This window comes from Meleagris gallopavo, chromosome 1, assembly GCF_000146605.3.
Source record: "Meleagris gallopavo isolate NT-WF06-2002-E0010 breed Aviagen turkey brand Nicholas breeding stock chromosome 1, Turkey_5.1, whole genome shotgun sequence".
Taxonomy (NCBI): domain Eukaryota; kingdom Metazoa; phylum Chordata; class Aves; order Galliformes; family Phasianidae; genus Meleagris; species Meleagris gallopavo.
The window spans coordinates 51,622,756-51,644,930 of record NC_015011.2 but is presented as its reverse complement, the minus strand read 5'-3'; the positions used below and the strand labels follow the sequence as shown (position 1 = coordinate 51,644,930).

General features: G+C 39.9%; 1 protein-coding gene across 1 annotated transcript in view; it reads left to right on the top strand.

Moving 5' to 3' along the window:
* Positions 1-21,568, top strand: part of POLR3B (RNA polymerase III subunit B) — a 67,054-nt gene extending 45,486 nt beyond the window's left edge. The window contains 5 exon segments of the mRNA XM_010712465.3: positions 8,969-9,072; positions 9,997-10,163; positions 11,839-11,952; positions 17,477-17,650; positions 20,989-21,568. Of these exon segments, the coding sequence (XP_010710767.1) occupies positions 8,969-9,072; positions 9,997-10,163; positions 11,839-11,952; positions 17,477-17,650; positions 20,989-21,118 (689 nt within the window). The 3' untranslated portion in view covers positions 21,119-21,568.
* The last annotated feature ends 607 nt before the right edge of the window (positions 21,569-22,175 follow it).

Genomic DNA, 22,175 nt, shown 5'->3' with positions numbered 1-22,175 from the left:
TTTTAAAATAAGAACAGGATTTTGTTTTTCTAAGTGTGAATTTGATTTTAGATAGATTTATCAATGAATAATCAAGAAAGGTGTTGAAGGAAAGAGTGAGAGGACCTGTTCTGAATGAACAGAAAAGACTAGAGATGGAATGTGATCTGGGGCACCTCTTGATCTTCAAACCAAGAGCTGTAAAATAGCTTCCTACTAGGAAGCTGCTCAGTGGCATGGTGATCTCCAGTGTTAAATATTAATTGTAAAATGAAAGTTAGAAACTTGTTTCCCTATCTTTTGAAGATAGTAATGAACTCCCTTTGGCATGAATGGCAATAAAACATGGCATGGAATATTCTTCTCTGAATCTCAAAGTGTTGGAGGTGCATGGGAGGAGTGTCATGAAAGAAGTGACTGAAAACAGTCTGACTGTAAATGATTTACAAACATACTTTGTTCCCTGTGGTCTCAGTATGGAACTGGATTTGACTGTTAGTCACTTTTTCATCTTTGCACAAGGAAAATCTAGAAATTTAAAAATCTAGCATGACCTTTTCCTGCATTATATGTGCTGTACTAAACCTGTGACCTGAATGTTGTATTCCTAGCGTGTATTTAGATCCTACTTTGGTTTCAAATCATTGCTTAGTCTCACTGAGGGCAATGCATCTGACATGAGACTAAGCAATGGGGAAGGAAAGAAGCACATACTTCTTTTACTGGGCAAATGTGATACCACCTTAAAAACTACTGGACCAGCAACAACAGTAACAAAATCTATACTTCCCTAGTTTGATTTCTGAGGAACTGGAACCTCAGCATTCAGTGTTAGCACACCAACTTCTTCTATCTGATGACACAAGTATCTGTGAGGTCTGCGTGGAGCGAAGAGAGAGGAAACTGAGTAAACAGTAGAGAACACTCTTTAGATTTGAAACACACATACTTAAAACTAGTTGTAGTTAATGAACATTGTAGTAATAGCTCCGCTTAAAACATGGGCTGCCATCTTGAAATTAAACTGATCTTTTGCCCTTTTTCTACTACTGTTAAGAAATGGAGATGAACCCCTCTGGTGAACGTTGAAATGTTTTTCCCAGTTCTGTTTTCAAGGTGGCTTTTAATCTAAAAACAGAAGTGATTCCCACTGTTTCCCCAAGTGTCTGGGAAAAAATACCTATGGAACGCTTCAAAAAAGTAAAGAAGAAGGAGTGCATTCTTGACTTTCCCTTTAAAATCCAGTCCAGTTCTTCCACAACAACCATATAGGATAGTTTCTGTAAGTGAGGAGGAAGATCATTAGCTTAAGAGAGAAATAGAAAGACTTGAGCAGTTGGGATAGTTCAGCTGCTCCATTCCTTTTTTCTCTTTCATGAAGATTTCCTGTAGAATTTGTTTGAAATAATTTTACAACCTAAGACACAAAGGAGATGTGAAGTACGTTAAGCTTGAGACTGTTTTTATAGCAAAGCCCATTTCTTCATACTTTCTTAAACTTTATCTAATCAGTTCTTCTTTCAGGCGTAATGCAGCATTTTAGCCGCGTGTGACAATTTTTCTTACTGCAATTAAAAAAGTATACATTATAGTTAAGAAGCTATTATCTTAATCATGACAAATATTTATCTTGCATGAAAAATGTAAGCACGTACGGTTGTCTTCTGATTTGGGCTATGGATGTACATCAATTGAAATAGCTGGACAGCATTAAAATGGAACTGTTTCCCATACTGCTCCAAAAACCAAGACAAATTCTCCACAAATTGAGATTCAGAGAAGAGGGAGAAGTGGAAGAATGACAGGAGGAAGCAGAAGTGTCGGGCAAACTGCAATATAGCTTTAGGTGGCGGAGGGCCTTCTGTACCACTAAATGTACATAAGGCATCTCCCATTATAGGGAGCTTTTTTTAGAAGTCTTGAAGGACAGACATCTCACTGGATATTCTTGCTCCTTGTCAAGCTCTGATATCTGTGGTCAAATGCAGACACAATAATCTTGTTAGTGGTTTCATGGTATTTTCTTTAATATCCAGAAAACCTGAAAGTGTTAATAATATTTTTTTCCCCAAAGTAAAATACCTGTGTAAGTCCCATTGTAGTGAGCAACAACATCCTAAATGCTGTAGGGGGATTTGAGAGCATCCACAGTTATGCCTGACATCATATCAGGTTAGAATGACTGATGCCCACTCCATCCCTTCTTTGGACCTGTGATGATGATAAGCCAACGTCAATTATTCAGAATGCCAAATGTCCCTTTCCACTTGCTGAGGGGCATAAGAGTGGGAACATTGCAACAGTTGTGTTACAGATTTTGCAGGCATGTGCTCGTTAGCTGTCCAGTACACCAATCTGTAATAATCTCTTGTGATCTAGGGAGCTGACATGTTCTAAATATTATATCCTACTGGGATTTATGCCCTTACTGGTAGCAGGCTTTTCAGTTTATTGTCTTGTAGTACTTCAGAAGAAAAAATGTTAGGAGGAGTGGTGGAAGGGAGAAATGTGCTTGGGGAGAAGATAAATACATCAGATACGTAGAAATAAATACTGACAAGAACACTGGAGGTTACTGTTTTGTGACTTCAGCATACACTGAAGAACTGGATACTGACAGTAATGTTAGATTACAGGCAAAACAAAAGCTTTGAAAAGGAAGGGGAAAATCTCCTGTGCTAGCTGTTTAAACATATTGCTAATGTCATCTTTCTCTGACGTCAAATCAGAGAAGGATCTGTTGTAGCAGAAGAATATAGGCAACTGTGAAACAGAAATCACAGTACCAATGGTTTAACATTTTCTATTGAGAGAATTTTTAATTAGCCTTGAATTTGTTCTCTCTTTGTCTGAATGCAGCTGATTACCTCTTCAAGTTTAATTTGTGAGTGTTAGTTTTAAGCCCATCATAGAGCCATTTAAACAAGTACCTCAATTTAGTAAGAAGGAGAGAAAGCAAATTACTGTCCTTTCTCTATTGTCAGTATTTTTTATTTTTTGGAGGGAGTGTATGAAGATGAGATTTGATTTCATGATATTGTGGTCACAGTTTTAAACTAATTAAATGTGTATTAAATACAAGATTGCACAAAGCTTTTTTCATGTTTGTTTTTTTTCCATGTATTCCAAATTGATTTGTATTCTGAAGGTATACTTTGTCACTGGGGCAGAAGGAGGCAGAGTAACAGAATTGGAAAGTGTCCGGGATACAACAGATTAAATCTCACAAACCAGCTTTAGCCTTTTGTTACAGAAGAGCCTTTCATTAAATACGCATGTAGATTTGGTAGGCCCCTGTAATAATTTAGATCTATGCCACTGCATCTGTATTTGCTACTTTCTTTGTGTCCTCTCCCATGTCAACACTGTATGGGCAAAGGGTCACCACTTCCTGGCCCGTCCACTCTTTTCATGCAAGTCCATGCTGTAAGTGCACTTCTTCCAAACTGCCTGGAAAGCCCTCGCCTTCCCTTTGAAACTTGTCAACAAAGTACACGAGAAGAAGGAAAGCTAGGCCATCACGTTGTGTTCTGAAACCCACCGGTTAGTATTTTGTGCTATCTCAGTGTTCATCTTCAAACAGGATGTCACAATAAGATCTTGGGAATAGGGCTGTCCCTTTAGTTTGTAAAGTCCTTAAGCTTCTAATGTTTCAGGACTAAATATATGTGTACCGGAGAGGACTTATCTTAAGCTGTAGGTCTTTGCTTTAACTATGTCATATCATACATTTTCCAGAAATATAAAGAAACTTTTTTGGTGTATTGTTTTGTTTTCTAATCTTGCATTCTTCAAGTAAATTCACTTTCAAAGCACAGAAGGCTAAAGGATTGTTAAGCTAAAGAAGCTTCATCTGAGTTCCATACAAACTAAATTATTATATTTCCAGATTTCCTCTTGCTTTGCTACAAGTCACAATGAGGAAAAAGTTGGGCTCCTTTGATGTGAAAAAAAGCAATATATCACTTCTCTGAAAGAACATTTCTCAGTCTCTCATGTGAAAAAGGATTAACACCTCCAACAAAGGTCCTGTAGATCACAGAACTAAGCAGCAATACTGAACAGTATTCCTGAGGAGTGGAAAAACTGTATTTAAGCAAGAGATTGTTTGAACTGGCAAACAGAAGCTTTTTAATAGCTGAAGATCTAAGATAAAGGATTAAACCTTTCTGAAGTATCTGCACTTAAACAACTCTAAAGACAAGGAAGTGAGTTTAAATTCATGAAAGATGCTCTTTGTTTTCCTAAATGAACCGTGTTCTTTATTGTCAAAACAAAATCCATTCCACGGCATTGTCAACTACATAAATTTCATTACAATGCCATTTATATACCAAATTCTGACCTTGCTTACTTTCTAAAATTTTTACTAGTTTGAGCATCTGCCTCGTGCTTGCCTGAGTTCATAGCTAAGAACAACTTATCTTTGCCCTCTCGGTGGCTGCTTTTGCACTACACGTAGACAGTGTGTGTAAACTGAGATGCTAGCTTTAAATCGTTACTGGTGTCATTTTCCCACATTATAAATCAGACTTAGTGCATTATCTCTAACCCACATAGGTGGGTTTATAGGAATTAAGTGGTTGAAGTAGTATTAAAAAGAATTTGCTGTTATTGACTGTAGGAATGCAAGATAATTAGCGTTTATTGGACGTCAGGGAAGGCAGGAATTTCTTACCTTATTTTTATCTTCAGAAGTTGGTTATGAGAAAAGGATATGTCAGAATGTTGTTAAAACTTCCCTTGCAGGCTTTGTTTGTTTATTTTTCACAATACCGCTGCTTGGCGTGCTTGCTTAAGAAGAAAATCACGGCATTTTTTTAATCTCAAACAGGTAACCTTCTGACCTCTTCAGTAAATCCTCAACTGAACCTCTGAAATTAGGGTGATTTAGCATTTTATGGCACAGAATAAAAATCTCTAATTCTGTTTCCAAATAGTGTATCCTGAACACACATTTTATTAAGCTCTTGACTCATTCAGCCATGTGTATTTTGTAAAGTTCCTATGGTTATTGTTTTACAATAGCTGCTTCCAGAAGCATTGTAAGGGTTTCAATTAATCAGCTCTTTGTGTGCTTCAGACTATGCAAATTTATCACATCAGACCATTCAGCAGCTCATGGGAAAGCAGTGTACAAACTGTATTGTCTTCTAGCACCTCCTCTCATTTAGAGTGATGTTTTTAATAAGAAAACTAATCAAGTTTACTTATGCATTATTTATCTGTTAATTTTAATTCTGTTCTTATGTCAAATGGGATCTAGGAAGTAATACGATAGATCAACGAATGATTTGATATTGAACAAAGCTCATGTGATGTGGCACTTTTCTCTCCTGGAGTTGTTTTGTGCTTAGTTAGCCATGGCAGTGTGCAGTCAGAGTTCTGATGCAGATGTACTTTTTTGCTTAACCTTATTCATAATTGCCCATCAGTTGGTCCTTTGCCCGAAATATACAGTGCTGTGTTGTAGGTACCCTTCTTCTTCATTACATGGCCTAGTCTTTTTTCTCAGGGGTATTTCCAAACTCTGTCAAACCTGGCAAATCTAAGTAGACACTTTTCAGTTAGTTCGAGCTCTTTTGCCGTTCTATCATTGGAATAAACAAACAGGGACAACTCAGTAATGCAGTTCTTTTTGTCTGGCTGATAGGAGCTGGTATTACTGCTGCTTCCATTCACTTTGTCTCCTTTGCTTGCTAATGTCCCTCCTGCTGCTAGTAATTAGTTTTCTATATTAGGTTGTTTTGACTTATTTATTTTTTTTTTTCATTTGGCATGTGTGCATAGAGGGCACCTGACAGAGCTGGTGACAAACTTTCCCATACCATCATTGGGACCCTGCCCCCTCCCAGCACCCCCGGCCCCTCGTGGCTGTCAGCAGGGTGCAGGGCAGACACCAGTTGTGGAAATGGGAATATCTCCCATCGAGGAATGGAGCAAAAAGGTGGGAGAGCTCTGTGTCCTGTAGGGCCGTGTGGAGGCACAGGGTGCTGGGATGCAGACAGCTGTATGTAAGATGGGGCCATCGGGACTGATGAGGGCTGGCATTTACTGGCTGGCATACAACAGCACGGCGTTTGTTTTGTCTAGAAAAGTAATTGCTGCCTTTTCTGGTTGTTAGAGTTTGATTCTGGTCCTAGACAAGAACTTCACAGTGTTACGGGTGAGAAGAGATTCAGGCCCATCAGAATGCAGCATGTAGGCTAAAACCATATTGCTGGATTTCACATGCACGTGAAAATGCGTGCTGGGGAGGGGGGGAGAATGAAACCAAGTAATTTTGTGTGTTCCACAAAATTGTTTGTGTGAAAGCTGGGGAGCAGTTTTCATGTGATGTCTGAATGAATGACAGTCAGGAAATCCTAAAAACCTGTAGTAAGTTAAGTACGGGTTTGAGCATGTCCTGTTTATGGATATTGCATAAGGAACAGCCAGGCAGCTTGGCTGTGATATGTAGTTGGTGTTGCACGGGATAGTGTTCGGAACTTGAGGCTGTCTTAAATCCAGCTTCTGCCTTTTCTCCTTTACTGTTTTATGAGCCAGTTTCAAGTGATTATTCTACTTCTAATGGATTAATTCACTCAGTCACCTTTTTGCAGCTGCCTGGCAGTGCAAAACCAGCATTTTGTTGCCCTGCTGCAAACCCTGATACAGCAATCGGGGCTGAAAGGGAGAAGCGGAGTCAGGAACTCTCAGAGCAGACCTGCAGGCATTAGCTGATCTCTGAAAGAGCCTCTGACAGAGAGGGACTACAAAATGAATCAAGTTCACATTTTGGAGTGAGTTGCAGCTGCTTGCTTTTAGAAGTTGTGTTGTATGCAGGAAGGTGCCTTTCAGGTTTGTAAATTTCTCCTTAGGAGAAAAAAATAAACTTTCGTAAAACATGGAGAGGTAGAAGCTGCTCTCCATCCCGTTCTCTGTATACAGTTGAACATGCTGTACATCTGCTACCTAAACTCAGCAACTTCTTAAAATACAAACTCTCGGGACTGAGGTTTCCCTTTCTTTCTTTCTTTCTTTTTTATTTTTTTTTTTTTTTCCTGGGCTATAACAGAAACTTTATAAATGGCCTAGCGAGCTTCCCATTGCTGGATTCTAAATATTTTGTTTTTAACTTCTAAGCTCATTATGCTGTCTTTGTGTTAACTTGTATTAAAATCTGTCAGCTATGACTGGTCTCATAACCACAGCCAGCGGACCAGAATAAGTTAATTATTTACTTGTGTCACTAGTGCTCTTCATCTAATGAAATGCACAGCTGTGTTAGATCTGCAGTTGGGTGTGTAGGTCCCATTGTTCCGCAAGTCAGCGGAGGGTAGAAGCCGCTATGATGGAGAGCCCTCAGTTCTTTCTGCTGTTCTGCCTTTCTGTGTCGATTTCATGGATCTTTTATCATTCACTTTCACACAAAACAAACAACACAGTGGCTGTCTGCTATGGGAACCAGCGTGGCATATAAAAGGTTTTCAGAGCCTAAAGTAATTTTAAGTTAGCTAAGATTTAATTTTTGGCTTACAGGTGCCCCGAAGTCCAGATGTAGCCTAATGCTTTCTTAGAAGTAAACAGGAATAAGGCACAACACAAGTGCCATAATATGCCTGTGGTAAAGTATTTATGTGTATGAATGTAGGATAAAGAACTTGTGCTCACAAGAAAGAGTGGGTTTTGTTTTTGTTTTTTTTTTTTTTCTCATTTTCAGCAAGTGGTTGCTTCTTGGTGGGGAGGGTAGAAAGGTGCTACCGCTTTATCATAATGGAACAGTAAAAATTAATTTCAGTAAGTTAAAAACTAAATGCCACCCCACCCCCCAGACGCTCTCATCCTTCCCCACCCTCCCCCCCATACTTACCATTCCCACTCCGTTGACTGCTGTTGGTGCACCTCTCCCTGCCTTGCTGCTCCCTCCTGAGCTGCCGCCGCCATCCCCCTGTGTGCTGGCGGCCAGGGCTGCCTGCTTGGGGATGTGCCCAGCACCCCCAGCCCTCAGTAGCCTCCACTGCGGGGCCCTTCTCAGAGTGTGGCAGCCTCATCTCAGACAGCTTGTTGGCTTTTCCAGTTGTAAGGGCTTCTGGAAGAAATTGGCCGCTCAAACAGTAGCATTGGCTTGAAGGAGTATGGGGTTAAGCAGCTGCATTTTAGCACCTGAAGTTGTGTGTTAGATCTCTTGGTCGTTTATCACTGCAGTGTTCTGATCTGCAGCATTCGGCTGTAAGAATGGAAAGGAAAACGTCACGATGCGTGATAGACTTTTAAGTGAGTTTTTGTGCTTCTGCTTAACACGTCACAAGTAATTTTAGAGTTTGGTGTTTTGTTCTTTTGTTTTGACCCAGCGAGACAAAAAAGAAAACTTCCAAAAGTTATGATGTGCGTTCAGGGGCAGACAAAATATAAAGTACAACCCCTCCTTATACTGCCTGTAATTCGTCAAGAGCAGTCTTTGCTCAGCAAATGAACACTACCTGAAAAAATGTTGGGTTTTTGTATTTTCCCTTAATTTGCCCCCCAGCTCGTATCAAATGCTGACGTTAGTGAAGATGCATGTGATAAAGGGATTCTGAATCAGTATTAATTTTGTGTGTCCGAGGAGGTGATGCAAGAGACCTGATTTCTTCTTTTCTTTTTTTTTTTTCTTCCTCACAGACAATTATAGTATCAGCTCTAAAAAATAGGTTTCACTTGAGATGTTCCAGACTGATGGTCAAAAGCTTCTGGTTGCATCTGAAAACTGTATCTGAAGCTTTCTTCCCTAATTGCTAGCTGACACGTCACAGGGAGCATTATGCAGGGCTATGCTAATGCAGCCAGTCTGTCACAAGGGCTCTCTTCCAGTCTGCAGGTCCGAGCAGCGGTCACGGTAATGAATCTGGGTAAAAAGTGATCCATGAGAAAGAGAGGAGGAGAAAAACAGCGAAGAAAATCTGGTGATGAGGCGTCAGCCCCGCTGGTGGTTTGCTGTTGGTGAATTGAAATGTTCTCTCTTCTACAGGGGTGTGTGGACTGATTGTTCCTCAGGAGGACATGCCATTTTGTGATACAGGGATTTGTCCAGATATCATAATGAACCCTCATGGCTTCCCATCGCGTATGACGGTTAGTGGCTATGTTGTCATTAAAGAGGCAGCGTCCTTCAATAGGAAGTGAAGTTGTTAAGCTGGAAAAACAAAACTGTGTATGTGAGAGCCATACAGTTGCAGCGAGAACATTCTCCAGTCCTCGTGCCACATGCTTGCCCTCTTATGAACCTTCCTTCAGCCATCTGTTTTGAAACATCCTTCTGTAAAAGGAGTTGGGATGTGGGCTTTTTGTGTATCACAATCATTTTGTTCTGCATCAAACTATTAGAAGAGCAACCAGGTACTTCATTTAAAGCCTTTCCCTCCCAAGTGACTGTGCCCAGTAAGTCAGCTGGGCAAAAGTGAGGGGAAGAGCAGAGTTTCAGTAATAGTTCTAGGCCTTATATCACTGACATCTCCATGGAATTCATGCAAGCCTTGTTGTGGACCTGTACCACATACCTCAGAACCTGACCTTTATATGGAACCCCTACTGATTACTTTGTACACCACTGATGTTTTTCCTTTGTTAGCTGCCTTCCTCCTGTTCCCAGTGCTGCACTGTAAAGTGTCAAACTCTGCAGCAGTCTCCCACAGCAGAAAGCCACACTGGTTCGTGCTCACTTTTCAGACAAGCAGAAAAAAAAAGGGAATGTCTGACTCTGGTACTCAAGGGATCCCAGACCCTGCCTGCTTTTCATCCCTCACTACAGGAATACCTCCTTGTTCTCCTTGGGTTTTTCCCACTGTTTCTATTGCACACAGTAACGCAGGTTGCCATCTCAGGCCCGTCACAGAATGGTTTGTGTTGGAAGGGGCCTTTGAGATCTAGTTCCATCCCCCCTGCTGTAGGCAGGGACACCTCCCACTAGACATCTGCCTTACTAACACTGTGATTGATCCAGATAGGTTCTAGCATGTGCTGGTCAGCAGGCTGTTAACTCTGCTTTTCCTTGTGCAGGTAGGAAAGTTAATTGAACTCCTGGCTGGGAAGGCTGGGGTCCTGGATGGCAGATTTCACTATGGAACAGCTTTTGGAGGCAGTAAAGTGAAGGATGTGTGTGAAGATCTCATTCGCCATGGTTATAACTACCTAGGGAAAGACTATGTAACATCTGGTATCACTGGGTAAGAATTTGCTGCGTAATTTAGCTGTCTGGGGGGAGTGGGGAAATGCTGTAATGTGACCGGCTATTGTAGGAGACATGAAAATCTTCTGAGTTCTTCTGTATGGCAAAAAAGTTAAAATCAAGGTTTTCCTTCTGAGGGATTGGAAACAATTTCAGGTTTCTTTTAGCAGCAGTTCTTGTATGTACTTGGAATCAGATGAGCATTTTCATAGTGATTCTAATAGTACTGTAAAATGTAGATTTGGAAGCAGGTGTCTGTTCCTTGGGAATATTTTTTGTGTGCTTTATTTTATTTTTCCTTTCACTTACACAATGATTCAGTCTGGCATTGCACTCTAATCTGCAACCTTCCTGCTGTGCCGATGGGACTGGCTTCTGAGGCATGGAGTTCAAAGAACACAAGATAGTTTAGGAACAGGAAAAGGCCATATGGTTCCACATGCCTGCCTTCCAAAATGTATCTTAATCCCACCTTCCTGCTAGTTTTATTGTTCTCCCAGTCCCCTTCTTCTCAAGGAATAAGTTTGGATCTCTCCTGTAAGTTGTTTTGTTTTTAAATGCTATTCTTACCAATTTATTCCATGTGTTGTTTGTCTTTTGTTTCAAGACCAAGGATTTTTTTTACACCTTACATTCTTTGTGAAGTACTTGAATGTTTGAAACACTTTTTGTTGATAACTCATGATAATTTTTAACAAACATGCCTAATCTTGTTTCCCACTGAGAATATTCTTGCCCTAGAATTCTCCTGCTCCTAAACTTCAGCTTTGTACTGATTTTTGTCCTATTTAGAAACTTTTCTTTAGGTTACTGGTATTCTCACAGGCAAAATTTCATGTGCTTCATCTATTTTATTTTATTTTTTTAATTTGGAAGCAAATATGTGTGAAAATTCCAAATACGTATGCAAATTCCAAATGTCTAGTTGCATATTACTACTGGCTTAAATGGGTGGCTTTTGGATTAACACTCTATCATGTCAGTAGGGACTGTGACTGGAAGGTTGTCTGCTGTTTGATTTTGCATCACATGCATGTTTCTAGAAAGAAGTGGTTGGCAGTGTGCTGAGTTTTTGTGTTAAATCTGGCTGCTAGTGAGTGCTGAAGGTGGTAACTGGAAATGACCAAGTGTTCTCAGCTGTTGCTTTCTGATCTCTAGTTGTTTGTGCTGTTCTTACAGTTGGGGGTATTTTAAAGACAGAAATCTTCACCTATTATTCCAGCTCCCAGAAATAAGTAACACCTTCTGTGCTGCTTCCAAATGTTCCTGAGTGGATGCAAAACTCTGCATCTTAAGTGCAGCTCTGAATGGCCCTTTTACTCTCCTTGTCTGAGCTCTCAGTGCCTGCCCAGGCAGAGTGTTGTGCTGGGGGCACGGCTGCTGAGCAGGCCCCCACTTGCTGCAGATAAAGCAGCATGTGGCAGGAGCTGAGGAGCTTGTTCCTTGCTTGTCCCTTGATGCAGCAGTACGTGGTTCTACTCTCCTGTTCAGTGCACTGCTCTTCTGTTCAGAGGGGTTCTCTGGAGCATTTTCAGACCTGGAAGCCCAAACACATTTTTCAAGAACTCGTGATTCCCGGGTTGTTTTAAGTTCTTCTTGTCTGTGGCACGCTTATCTCTCTTAAAGTAATTTGTGCTAACTGTGAACGTTGTGTTTTTTCTTAATTCATTCAGGGAGCCTCTGGAAGCGTACATCTATTTTGGCCCTGTGTATTACCAGAAGCTGAAGCACATGGTGTTGGATAAAATGCATGCAAGAGCTCGAGGACCCAGAGCAGTGCTTACCAGGTACTGTTCAAGGCTGGGTGCAGAATTCCTGACCTGCGCTCAAAAATATGCTCATCCAACAGATGCTTGTAAAGCAATTTCTTCACCTCTTGATGCTTGATGAAAGATGCTATCACCTATTGATACACTTCTACAGAGTGGAGCTCTCACAGTGCACTATGGTAGGAGGTTGTTCTGAATATCCAGGTGTGCTCTGTGCTGTACAAAAACTGAGTGCTTCTCAGACTTCTGTTAGCAATTGGTTAAAAAGCACCATGCTCTGATTCTCAGGGCGGGCTTTGGCCCTTCCCTGCTGGACTTCTTATCATAGGCATTTTGGGAGGACCGGTTTTCCCCTTTAACAACTGTACTTTTACAAAATAGGATACGAGTAGAAAGAAGAAGTTAATTTAGATATTTCAACAGTCTGTGATACTGAGCAGGTTAATACTGATGTTGCCCAACTGTAGCACAAACCAGCATTAGCATATCATGCATCCCCAGTACATTGCACTTGGCCTTGCAAAACTTCCATTCGACTCTAAAACTTAATTTAGAGTTTTATGTGGTGATCCACAGTTTTTCTACAATACTGTGCAGGAGAACTGTGCTTTCACACTAATAAATTGCAAAGTTTACAGAGACAACAACAATAAATCTCCATTTTTATTTGCCCAGTTTAAATATGTCTTCAGTTTCTGTGGAGCTGTGTTGATTGCTCCGAGCCTGAATTTGGTTTTCTCTCCAACAAAAATGTTGATTACTGCACTGATGTCCTCTTGGGTAAATTTTGAAGATACACACTGGGGTAAATGTAATAATAACACCTGGAGGTGGGCTTACATTCTCTGCACCTTTGGGGAGCTGACAGCATTCTGCTTTCATTGGTGCTACTCACCTTTTCTCCCTGGAGGCAAACAAGCTTTTTGGCTTCAGCTCGAAGGTTGCTTGTGCTCATGTGCTATATTGCTGACATCCCTGTCTCACAGAAGGTGGCTCAGTGGCACAGTCTTTGTTTTGAGGAGGCTTCTAGTGAATCCCTTAGTCTAACTCTGTCCATCACAGAGGATTATCAGCTAAATCTTGCCAGACAGCTTGCCCTGTCTGCCTGCACACCGTGTTAGCCACTCCATCCTCTTAACAGGTGCAGCTTTTGCCTCTCAAACACTGTTACAGAGTGGAGGTGCAGGTCTCTGCTCTACCTAATAAAGAAGCATCTTTCTCTATTGCTTTTTGCTGCATGTTTCCCATGCATTTTGGCTCTCTGACCTCTTTCTCTGAGGCAAATTGAAGTTGTCTCACACATTCCATACAGAAAACAATATCAATGATTAAACTGGGAGAGAAAACATGAAAAACTTTTATTTCCAAACTTCTAATAGTTTTGCTGCACTTTCCTTCTTCATTTTTGTGTCATAGTTCCTTGCCAGTATGATTTGGACAAATTGGATGATGTTCTGTATAGTGGGAGTGATATTCCCAATGGTTGGTCTGTCTGCCTCATTTTCTGTGTTAGTCATACTGTTGTCCCTTCATACAAAAATGAAAACTTAGTCTCAGCTAGAGGTGCACACAGTTGTTTCACTAGAGCTCCTAGCTTATCCAAATCCCTTCATCAGCTTTCATATTGTCTCCCCCAGCTTTCTCAGCTTTTTAGAGATACTGAATTTAAATGAAACCTAAATCCCAAGTCAAGGTAATACTTGTATGTAAAAATGAATGTGCTGTGATTTCCCCCACCCCTTGCTTTGAATCCTTTGTTCCAGTCAGTAACATCATACTATGCAGCTAGGTCTCTTTATTTGACTTTGAGGAAAGCTAGTGGATGTTCAATTTATGCTGCCACTTGACTAGCCCTTTAGGAATTTTCTTTTTTCTCCTCAACTAATTAAACTGTCCTTACTGCCATTGCCTCTGCTGAGAGAGCCTGCTCTGCCAGCTTTCGTATTCACTATTGTTTTTTCATCCATTGCACTTCCTGTTAGATTGCCTCTAACATTATTGGTTTTTTTTTTTTGCCTTTTAAGGTAATCTTGTAACAGCTTCCAACATGGAATTTAACAGTCATCATCTTGAAATACGTTTTATTATATATCAAGTGTGCCTTGACTGATGGAGTTACATTTCCATCTGAAATAAGGCAGAAGACTTGAGTTCCCTGAACGTCACTAATGCTAAGTACTGCTCAGATTTAAACAGGACTTTGTGAAATTGCAAAGCAGCACTCTGTCAACATGATCAAAAACCACCAGGATGTTACCCTCTGAGTTGGTGTTCGCTAAATGAAATGCAAGACTTAACAATTTTTTTTCCCATAAGTAGTTAACAATTAATTTAAAACTTAGTTCTATAAAGGGTGTTGTGCAGATGCCCAGTCTTGCTAAATCTCTAATAGATAAACGGGCTTTAGTTTTGTTTATGAGAGAACAATGTAAGCTTTCTGCAGGCATGGTTATTTTGATGGGCAGTCAGAGCTGTCATCTGCACGTCCTTTGAACTTACCAGATATTGCCAGTTCCTATTGTACTGCGGAGCCATAATGTGAGAGTGGTAAGAGTTCCTCTCTGGAGAGCACGGTGCTTCCACCTCCTGTTGGGCTCTGTTTTTTTAGGTAGTGCAACACTTCTGGGAGATCAGCGTTTCAGCCATGAGCTCTGGTGCAGGCAAGGAGTTGAGGTGAGACCCAGGAGGTGTCCTCTTACTCGTGGGAGTAGGTCACAGTTCCCTCCGCTGCCATTGAAACAAGGAATGGCACCATGAAGCTGAACCTGCTGCTCTTCCAGAAAATGTAGTTAGTACCAATAAATCCTTAATGTGATTAAACCGCTGAACTTAATTGTTTCATGGGTTTTTTTTCTAAATGCAACAGTTGAGTAGTATGAAGACCGCTTGGCCTGATCATTAGTTCTTTTAATTGGAAAAAATCCATTCATTTGACATAAGATTTAGGAGCTTTAAGATCTCTTAATCCTGTTTTCTTTAAAATATGAAAGATGTAATTTTTTTGTGTATTCCTCATCTTATCTTTTGAGTGTCTGCTTTGTCTTCAGAATGTTATATTCAGAATAAATAACAGCAGCAGTTACCGGAGCAACAGCTGCAGTGTATGCGTGTAGAGAAGGGGAAGCACAAATGCTTCCTAAAAACTGTCTGAATACTTTAAACAACCCTTAGTGTGAAAAATTTTCCAACTCGTGTCAGCTGAAAAAACTGTGATAAACTTAAGGAGCCAAAGACAGACTCTTTTCAGAGGCCCAATCTCGATATTGAAAGTTTTGGTACTTTAGAATTAGACCACCCTTCTCTGAAAGGGAGGGATTTATTTGTTTTATTTTGTTTTTAGTGAGATAATTCTGACATTCAGTGGGAGTGAAACGTTTAAGAGCTTAATATTGAAGTTGAAATTTTTGTTTGTGTGTGCGTGGTTTTTTTTAATGGGATTTCAGCTGCCTTAAAAATCTTTGTCCTGCATCTCTTCAAGGGCTGGAATCAAGACCCCTCGATTTTTCAAGTTTTTTCAAGTGGTTTTATCCTCCCTTAATTGGATTGTGACTTTATTTGGGGTGTGGGAGGTTGGGGGGGTCACGTTTATAAAGCTCTGTTGGCATTTTATCCTGTGGACCAACACCTGGTGAAATTCTTGAAAGTAGGCTTCCAAGTTAAACTATTAATGTACAAGTCAGTTGGTAGAAGAAAACTCGGGCACTTCTAGTGTAGTGCTGCAACAAATGTCTGTGATCAACTGGAGGCCTCAACTGCTTTTAAACCTGCCTCAAAGCACTTCACAAAACTGCATTCCCACAGGGTTAGGCCTCTAAAACTGTGTCTGAACAGTGATGGTGCCATCGCCCGAGTGGGGGGGGCTCGGGAGTTTAATCAGGATGTAAACAGCTTCTATCCATTCTCCCAACAGCAGGGAAAAATAGAAGGTTATGTGAATGAAAAGGGCAATTTGAATTACAAGCAGATTAGTCTTAAAGTTGCACTGTGGTCAGAGTAAAGGGAGCTACTTCCCCTGAAAAACAAACACAGCTTGCATCTTTGGAAGGTCAGTTTGGTCTTAGCTATACATTATTTTTTTTTAAACTTGAAAATAATTATTAGATGTTGAAGTCTTTTAGAAATCCTTTTCCCCAAGTTGGCAAAAACTTATTTTAAATCTATCTAATTAACATATTTAACATATCTATTTAACATATTCAGTAGATTGAAATAATATTAACTAAATATACTCCAAAAGTTATGTACACATTGGATATTTTATATGTTTTACAGTGCTCTAGCAGAAAGGAACAGCACATAAACACTGGCTTTCACTGACCAACAAAGCCTCCTGTGATTGCCGATAGCAATTTTTATTCCTTCTCTTTGCTGTTGTGCTTCGGTGAATATACTAAGATTGAAGTATTTAATGACATACATGCAATATATTAGTGCTTCAGGAAGTTAAGATTGTTTTTGCTTTGTAGTTCACTCTTAATATTTGCAACCCAAGTGCTACTGCGTGTGCTAATATAGGAGAGCAGAACTAAACTGCAGCACGACAAATGAATATTGAAAATTCTGGCCCCGACCAACCAAAAATACATACATACATACATACATGCACACACACACACACACACACACACACACACACACACACACATATATATACTGTTAAGTAATAGATTTTCTCTTGCTTTTTTATCTCAAAATTTTCAATGTCTGTTTCCATTGATTTGGGAGTTGGTCTTGATGATCCCCAGAGGTCACTTCCAACCCCTACGATTCTGTGATTTGTTAAAACTTCCTTCCTTCTGGCACCATGAGGATGAAGAAATCTTTCCAAACAAGTAGTGAGACTTCAATTTGCGTTGAGGAGCTAGAGAGCCCATACAGCACTGAAATTAGTTTGTTAACTATCAGATGTGAAAAAGTAAATGAGATCATTGTTACTGAAATTCCACACCTTTCTTTTTTTTAAGTAATGAGTTAGTAATAGCACACAGCAGAAGGGAGTAGTTGGTCATGCTTTTTGCTGCTTTGTTTTAATACTTTTGATTAGAACTGATCTTATTTTAACAATTTAGCCTCATTTAGTTGTAGTTCAGCTTGATGACTCATTCATTAGCTGCTGAATTTTATAGTTTTTATATATAGTTTATATAGTTTTTATATGTTTTATAGTCATTTAAATGACTATAAAATACAATAACCGTTTCAGTAAAAAAAGAGTATCTGAATCCAGGTTTGTGGTTGCTAGAGACAGAATTTTCTTCTTGGATACTGTTTTGGTCTTGCTTGCTCAGCTGCATTCAGTGAGATAAAGACGTGGCCTGACACTGCCATTGCTGCTCACAGAACTACATCACGTTGCCAGTGCAGGAGCAAAGATGAAATTCTTCAATTTGAATAACATTTGTGAGATCAGCAGCACTGGTTTGTAGAATGTTGTTATCTGATGCTACTATACCATTCCTGCAGTTTGAAAGCAGGTATTCTTAGAGTGGTGGAACCTGTGTTCTGGAATTCTTACTGTGTTTTTCTAATATTTATTTCCAAGGCAACCCACTGAAGGTCGATCCCGTGATGGTGGTTTACGTCTTGGAGAAATGGAACGGGATTGTCTGATAGGTTATGGAGCCAGCATGCTGTTATTGGAGAGACTGATGATTTCAAGTGATGCCTTTGAAGTGGATGTTTGTGGGCAGTGTGGCTTGCTGGGATACTCTGGCTGGTAAGTTGTCTAACTGCAGTGGTTATGACCTTTTGTAGGTCATGGTGTCCCTTCTTCACTTTGTGCATGCGATGTCTTTCTTATGTGTTCTTGTTTTCAAGATAGCCCTCAACTCTAAGGTACATAAATCAGCATGTTATAGAGAGAGTAAATGTGCCTCTGTGTGACAGAACTTTGCCCTTGGCCAGGAGTTCCATGACTAAGGGAAGAAAATATCAACTGTGTGTGCTCAAGTTGCAAGTTACTTCAGTGCTTATTTGTTGGGAAAGATGAGGAGTTAGGGGAGGAGGATTCATTTCTAAATATTTCCTAATAACATTGGAAGTTCATGGCATCTTGGATATCAATATCAATTCGGAAAGGCAGGACGTTGGGCTTCATTTACTTTGGTTCTCGGAGAGTAATTTTTCTGTGATATATAAGAAAGTAAGGCATGTTTTCAGTTTATAGATATAGAAGTGACAGCTACCCTTTCTTGTTGTGGTCAAATCTTTCTTCAGAAGTGTGTCTGGCCAGAAAGAAATCATCATGTTTGCTAATACCAGTAGCAGTTCAGCTCCCTATGGAGCAGATGTACAGACAAAGCCTTCTCTTTGTACGGCCTGTCTTGGTTGGTGATATTTAGTTGGACATTGCCCTACTGGCTTTTGTGCAATAAACATTTTTAGGCTCTTGTTTTTCTTGAGTGTGTATGCAGTGTATGTAACAAGTGAGCCCTCTTTCTGATCCAGGTCTTTTAAAACTGCTGCAGCACAGGTAAGAGTTGAAGGCATTTGCCTGGAAAGAAGGGCATGCATGAATTCAAACAACCACTTCTCACTGTGTAATGCATTGCCTTAAAAATACCGTCATGCAGATGTAGTACAATTGAAGATTGAATTTCAGAGACTGGATTCAATGAAAGCACCTTGAAGAAATTGGGAATTTAAACATTGGAGATAGTGTTAAACTTTATTTTAAAGGATTGCTAATCCAAATGCTTTCTGTTTTGAAGTTTGTAACGCAACAAAGTTTAATAAGTTTTTAAAATAACTGAAAGAAACTCTCAGACAGAGCGAGACATTCTTGCAGTTGAGTTCTGTGAAAAGCTGCCTGGAGTGCAGGAGAAATCAAAAAGAGGTAGATTCTGCTATGCAATACACTGTACCTACCAGTAGCCAAAGCAAGTGGCCCTATAATGAGCATCAGAGAAAAGATGGTCATTAAGAGAAACTCACGTCTTCCAAACTGGCTTTGTCATTGATTCCAGCATTAATCAGACACTGCTGTGAGAAACCTTGTAGAAACATTGTTTGGTGGATGCCATTAAGGACAATTGTCTGCAGGAAGATATGCTCTCCTCCCAGACAAGGACTAGCAGTTGGGTATGTCTTTCTGCAGCACAGTAACAGTGCATTGGTGCTGGGGCCTGAACTGGTACTTTTTGTAGGGGAAGGAGACTGTTGTGGCAGTGACATAATTTGTCCCTGTAAAAGGTACAGGCAGAAGCTTACTGTGACAAAACCAGCTGCATGCAAATCCTTCAGCTTTGCTGTGCTACAGAGTTATGTACTGAATTCCTTGAATGACATTTGGTCCTTTTTTGATGATGATAAGTTATTCTATTCCATAGAGTCTGGGCATTTTAAAATCTTCAGATCAGCGTTGGCACTATTGCTTTTTCCTGTTCAACGTAGCATCAATCCTAATATGAAATGGTCTCTTGGATACTTAATTTCTATGACCTGTGTTTGACAGTAATTTACAATTTGAGCACACTGTATCTTGTAACCTTTCTGGATGATCTCTATGCACATACAAAACAGGCCCAGGAGGGTCTAGCTTCAAGGTAGACAGTGAGTAGTCTGGACTCCTCAGCTCTTAGCTGCTATCAAACACTAGACTTCTGTGGTAAACAGAAACCTTGTGACTCATCAAGCTTCCAGGGCTTGCAAAGTATCTTTTTTTTTTTTTTTTTTGAGTGCAATTGTTTGCTATTTGCTGTCATCAAAAATTGCTTCTGTTTTTGCTGCTTCACCCTCCATAAAAACACAGCTATCACTATAAATTTGGACCAAGTTAATAGTTATGAACCTGTAATTGATGTCCGTTTTGATTTAAGGCATCATAAACTAGAGAAATGTAATTAAATCTTCTATACCATTAGTTGTCAAAACTTAGATGATTTTCAAGAGGAAAAAAAAAAAGAAATACCCCAATTATGGAGCATGAGGAGGTCAATTTTTCAGAATATCTCTTGGGGATGTTCTTTTAAGTATATCCATAAAAGAGAAGTAGCACTGTCAAGGAAGAGCAACTGTGAAAGAACTAATGGTGAGTTTCATAACCAAGAACCTTGCTTAACATCAATCAGCCTTATTAGGCCTGGCTGCAGTGACTCCCTCAGGCTCTAGATCAAGGTCACTGATAACAGAAACAAGTGACTAAGCATTGGCTTTACTGCAGATGTTGATTCTTAGACTCATTCTGTACCACAGAAGCATGTAGCTGCTTGGAACTTTAGACTGTCTTGACTTTTTGCCGAGAATACAACCATGAAACATATAAGCAGAAGGAGAGTTTTGATAGGCCATTAGGAAAGTGCTGGGACACACTGTGCCTGGCTTCATGAACTTTCCAAAGCCAGAAGATGCAGAATACAAGAGAATGAGGAAATACTGAGATAAGAAACAGAATAAAAAGGAAATATTCTCTCCCAGATTTTAATATCATTGTTTGAGTAAAGAGTGCAAAGACTATGTGTTAAAGCAGTTTTACCAGATCTCCATCTCTTCAAAAGATTTTGCTGTTTCTACTGAGGGTCCTAAGGAGAGAGATGCTCCTTTTCTGAGCTAGGAATGTGGATTGGTTTGAGGCAGCTTAGAGTAACATTATGAATAAAGGAAAAAAAAATCCCAACTAAATGTGATCTTTCGTTCTTCCTGCCTCTTTTCTGTGACTGTCTGTAAGATGGAAACTGAATCATGAATCATGTTTCAGAAATACTTTGTTCTGTTCACCTTCTTTCTCATTATGTAATGCTGAATATTTGTTGGCAGTTATGCAAGTGGTGAAGAAGTAGAAGTCAGTCCTGTTAATTGCTAAGCACTGTGATTCTTGTCCAAGAAAAGTGCAGGTTTAACATGAAGCTCTTGTTGACTTCAGTCAGATTTATTTAAGAGCCTGAAGTTGTGATTTCCTTAAGTGCTAATGCATCTCAAGCACTCACCTCCTTCTGGGACTGAAGGCATTGTTTAAATGCAGGTGGACAAAGAAAATGGTGGGTAGTGGCAACTGCTCTTTTCTGCAGGGCTTTGTTTGTGCATAAACTCTGACTTTCTTTTTGCTTGTTTCCATAGGTGCCATTACTGCAAATCATCATGTCACGTGTCTTCTCTGCGGATACCTTATGCCTGTAAACTCTTATTCCAAGAACTGCAGTCGATGAACATCATACCTAGGCTAAAACTAGCTAAGTACAACGAATGAACAAGAAAAAGAAGGGAAAAAGTACTTTGTATAAATTGAAATCCAGCGTATCTAACTGAAAGACTTTTTGGTGTACAGGAATAATTCTACAACCTAAGTGGGCAGAAGGAGGTGCAAGCCAGTTGTAGGAAATTTTTCATGTGTATTCTACTTGTTTTAAGTTGACAGAAGACACTTCATCAGTAACATCCACTAGGAGTAGTTCTGAAAGCATTGATGTGTTGTAGTGAACAAGGCACGTGGGAATGGTGGAATGAAGTCATGGTCCAGCAAGGCACATACATCCCTTTCAAAGATGTAGCAACCCCGTACTTTGTTCTGAAAAATGTCTTGCTGGACTAGGGCATGAGCTGCCCTCAAGGCACATCCTATTCAGAGAGGTTAAAAACACATTTTACAGACTAGTGGAATATGAAAGGCTAATAAATGTTTGAAATAATTGTGCCCGAATTTGTGGTGCTGTGTTGTGTAAGGATGGTGAAGCCTTCTCATAATGTCTGAAACATTTTACTATTCCTAAAGCATGTTGTTAAAGCATTAATTAGTCAGTCTTAGAGATATGAAAGAACAGCACCTGAGAATTTGAAATAGTCATTTTTAGGTGCAATTTTTTTTTATGAGATACAAGGTCTAAAGAGAACTAAAGCAGCAGATGAACTAAGAGTTCACTTAAAACCCTAAACTCTCCTGAGTCCTTTCTTAGGAAAGCACATTTACCTTTTTAACTGAAGTCAGGAGGAAGTGTGAGCATGTTTAGGTGCTTGAGAGAAATATACCGCACTAGATCAGTCAGAATGCAGAACATTGACTGTGAAAGTCCTGAGGTGCCCTCTGCCTCTTCATACAGCTAAATTGTGGTGTTGATCCTGACATGACTATGCCGGTCATGTTGCAGCTGTTCTCTTAGCCACATAAGAAGCACAAACGAGTACCAGCTTGAATGGACTTCCTAAGCTGCTAACAAAATACGTAAACTAGCAGTTTTGTGTCTTAGGTTACAAACAAAATCTGAACGGGGAGACTTTATTCTCCTTTTTTTTTTTTTTTCAGTAGGACT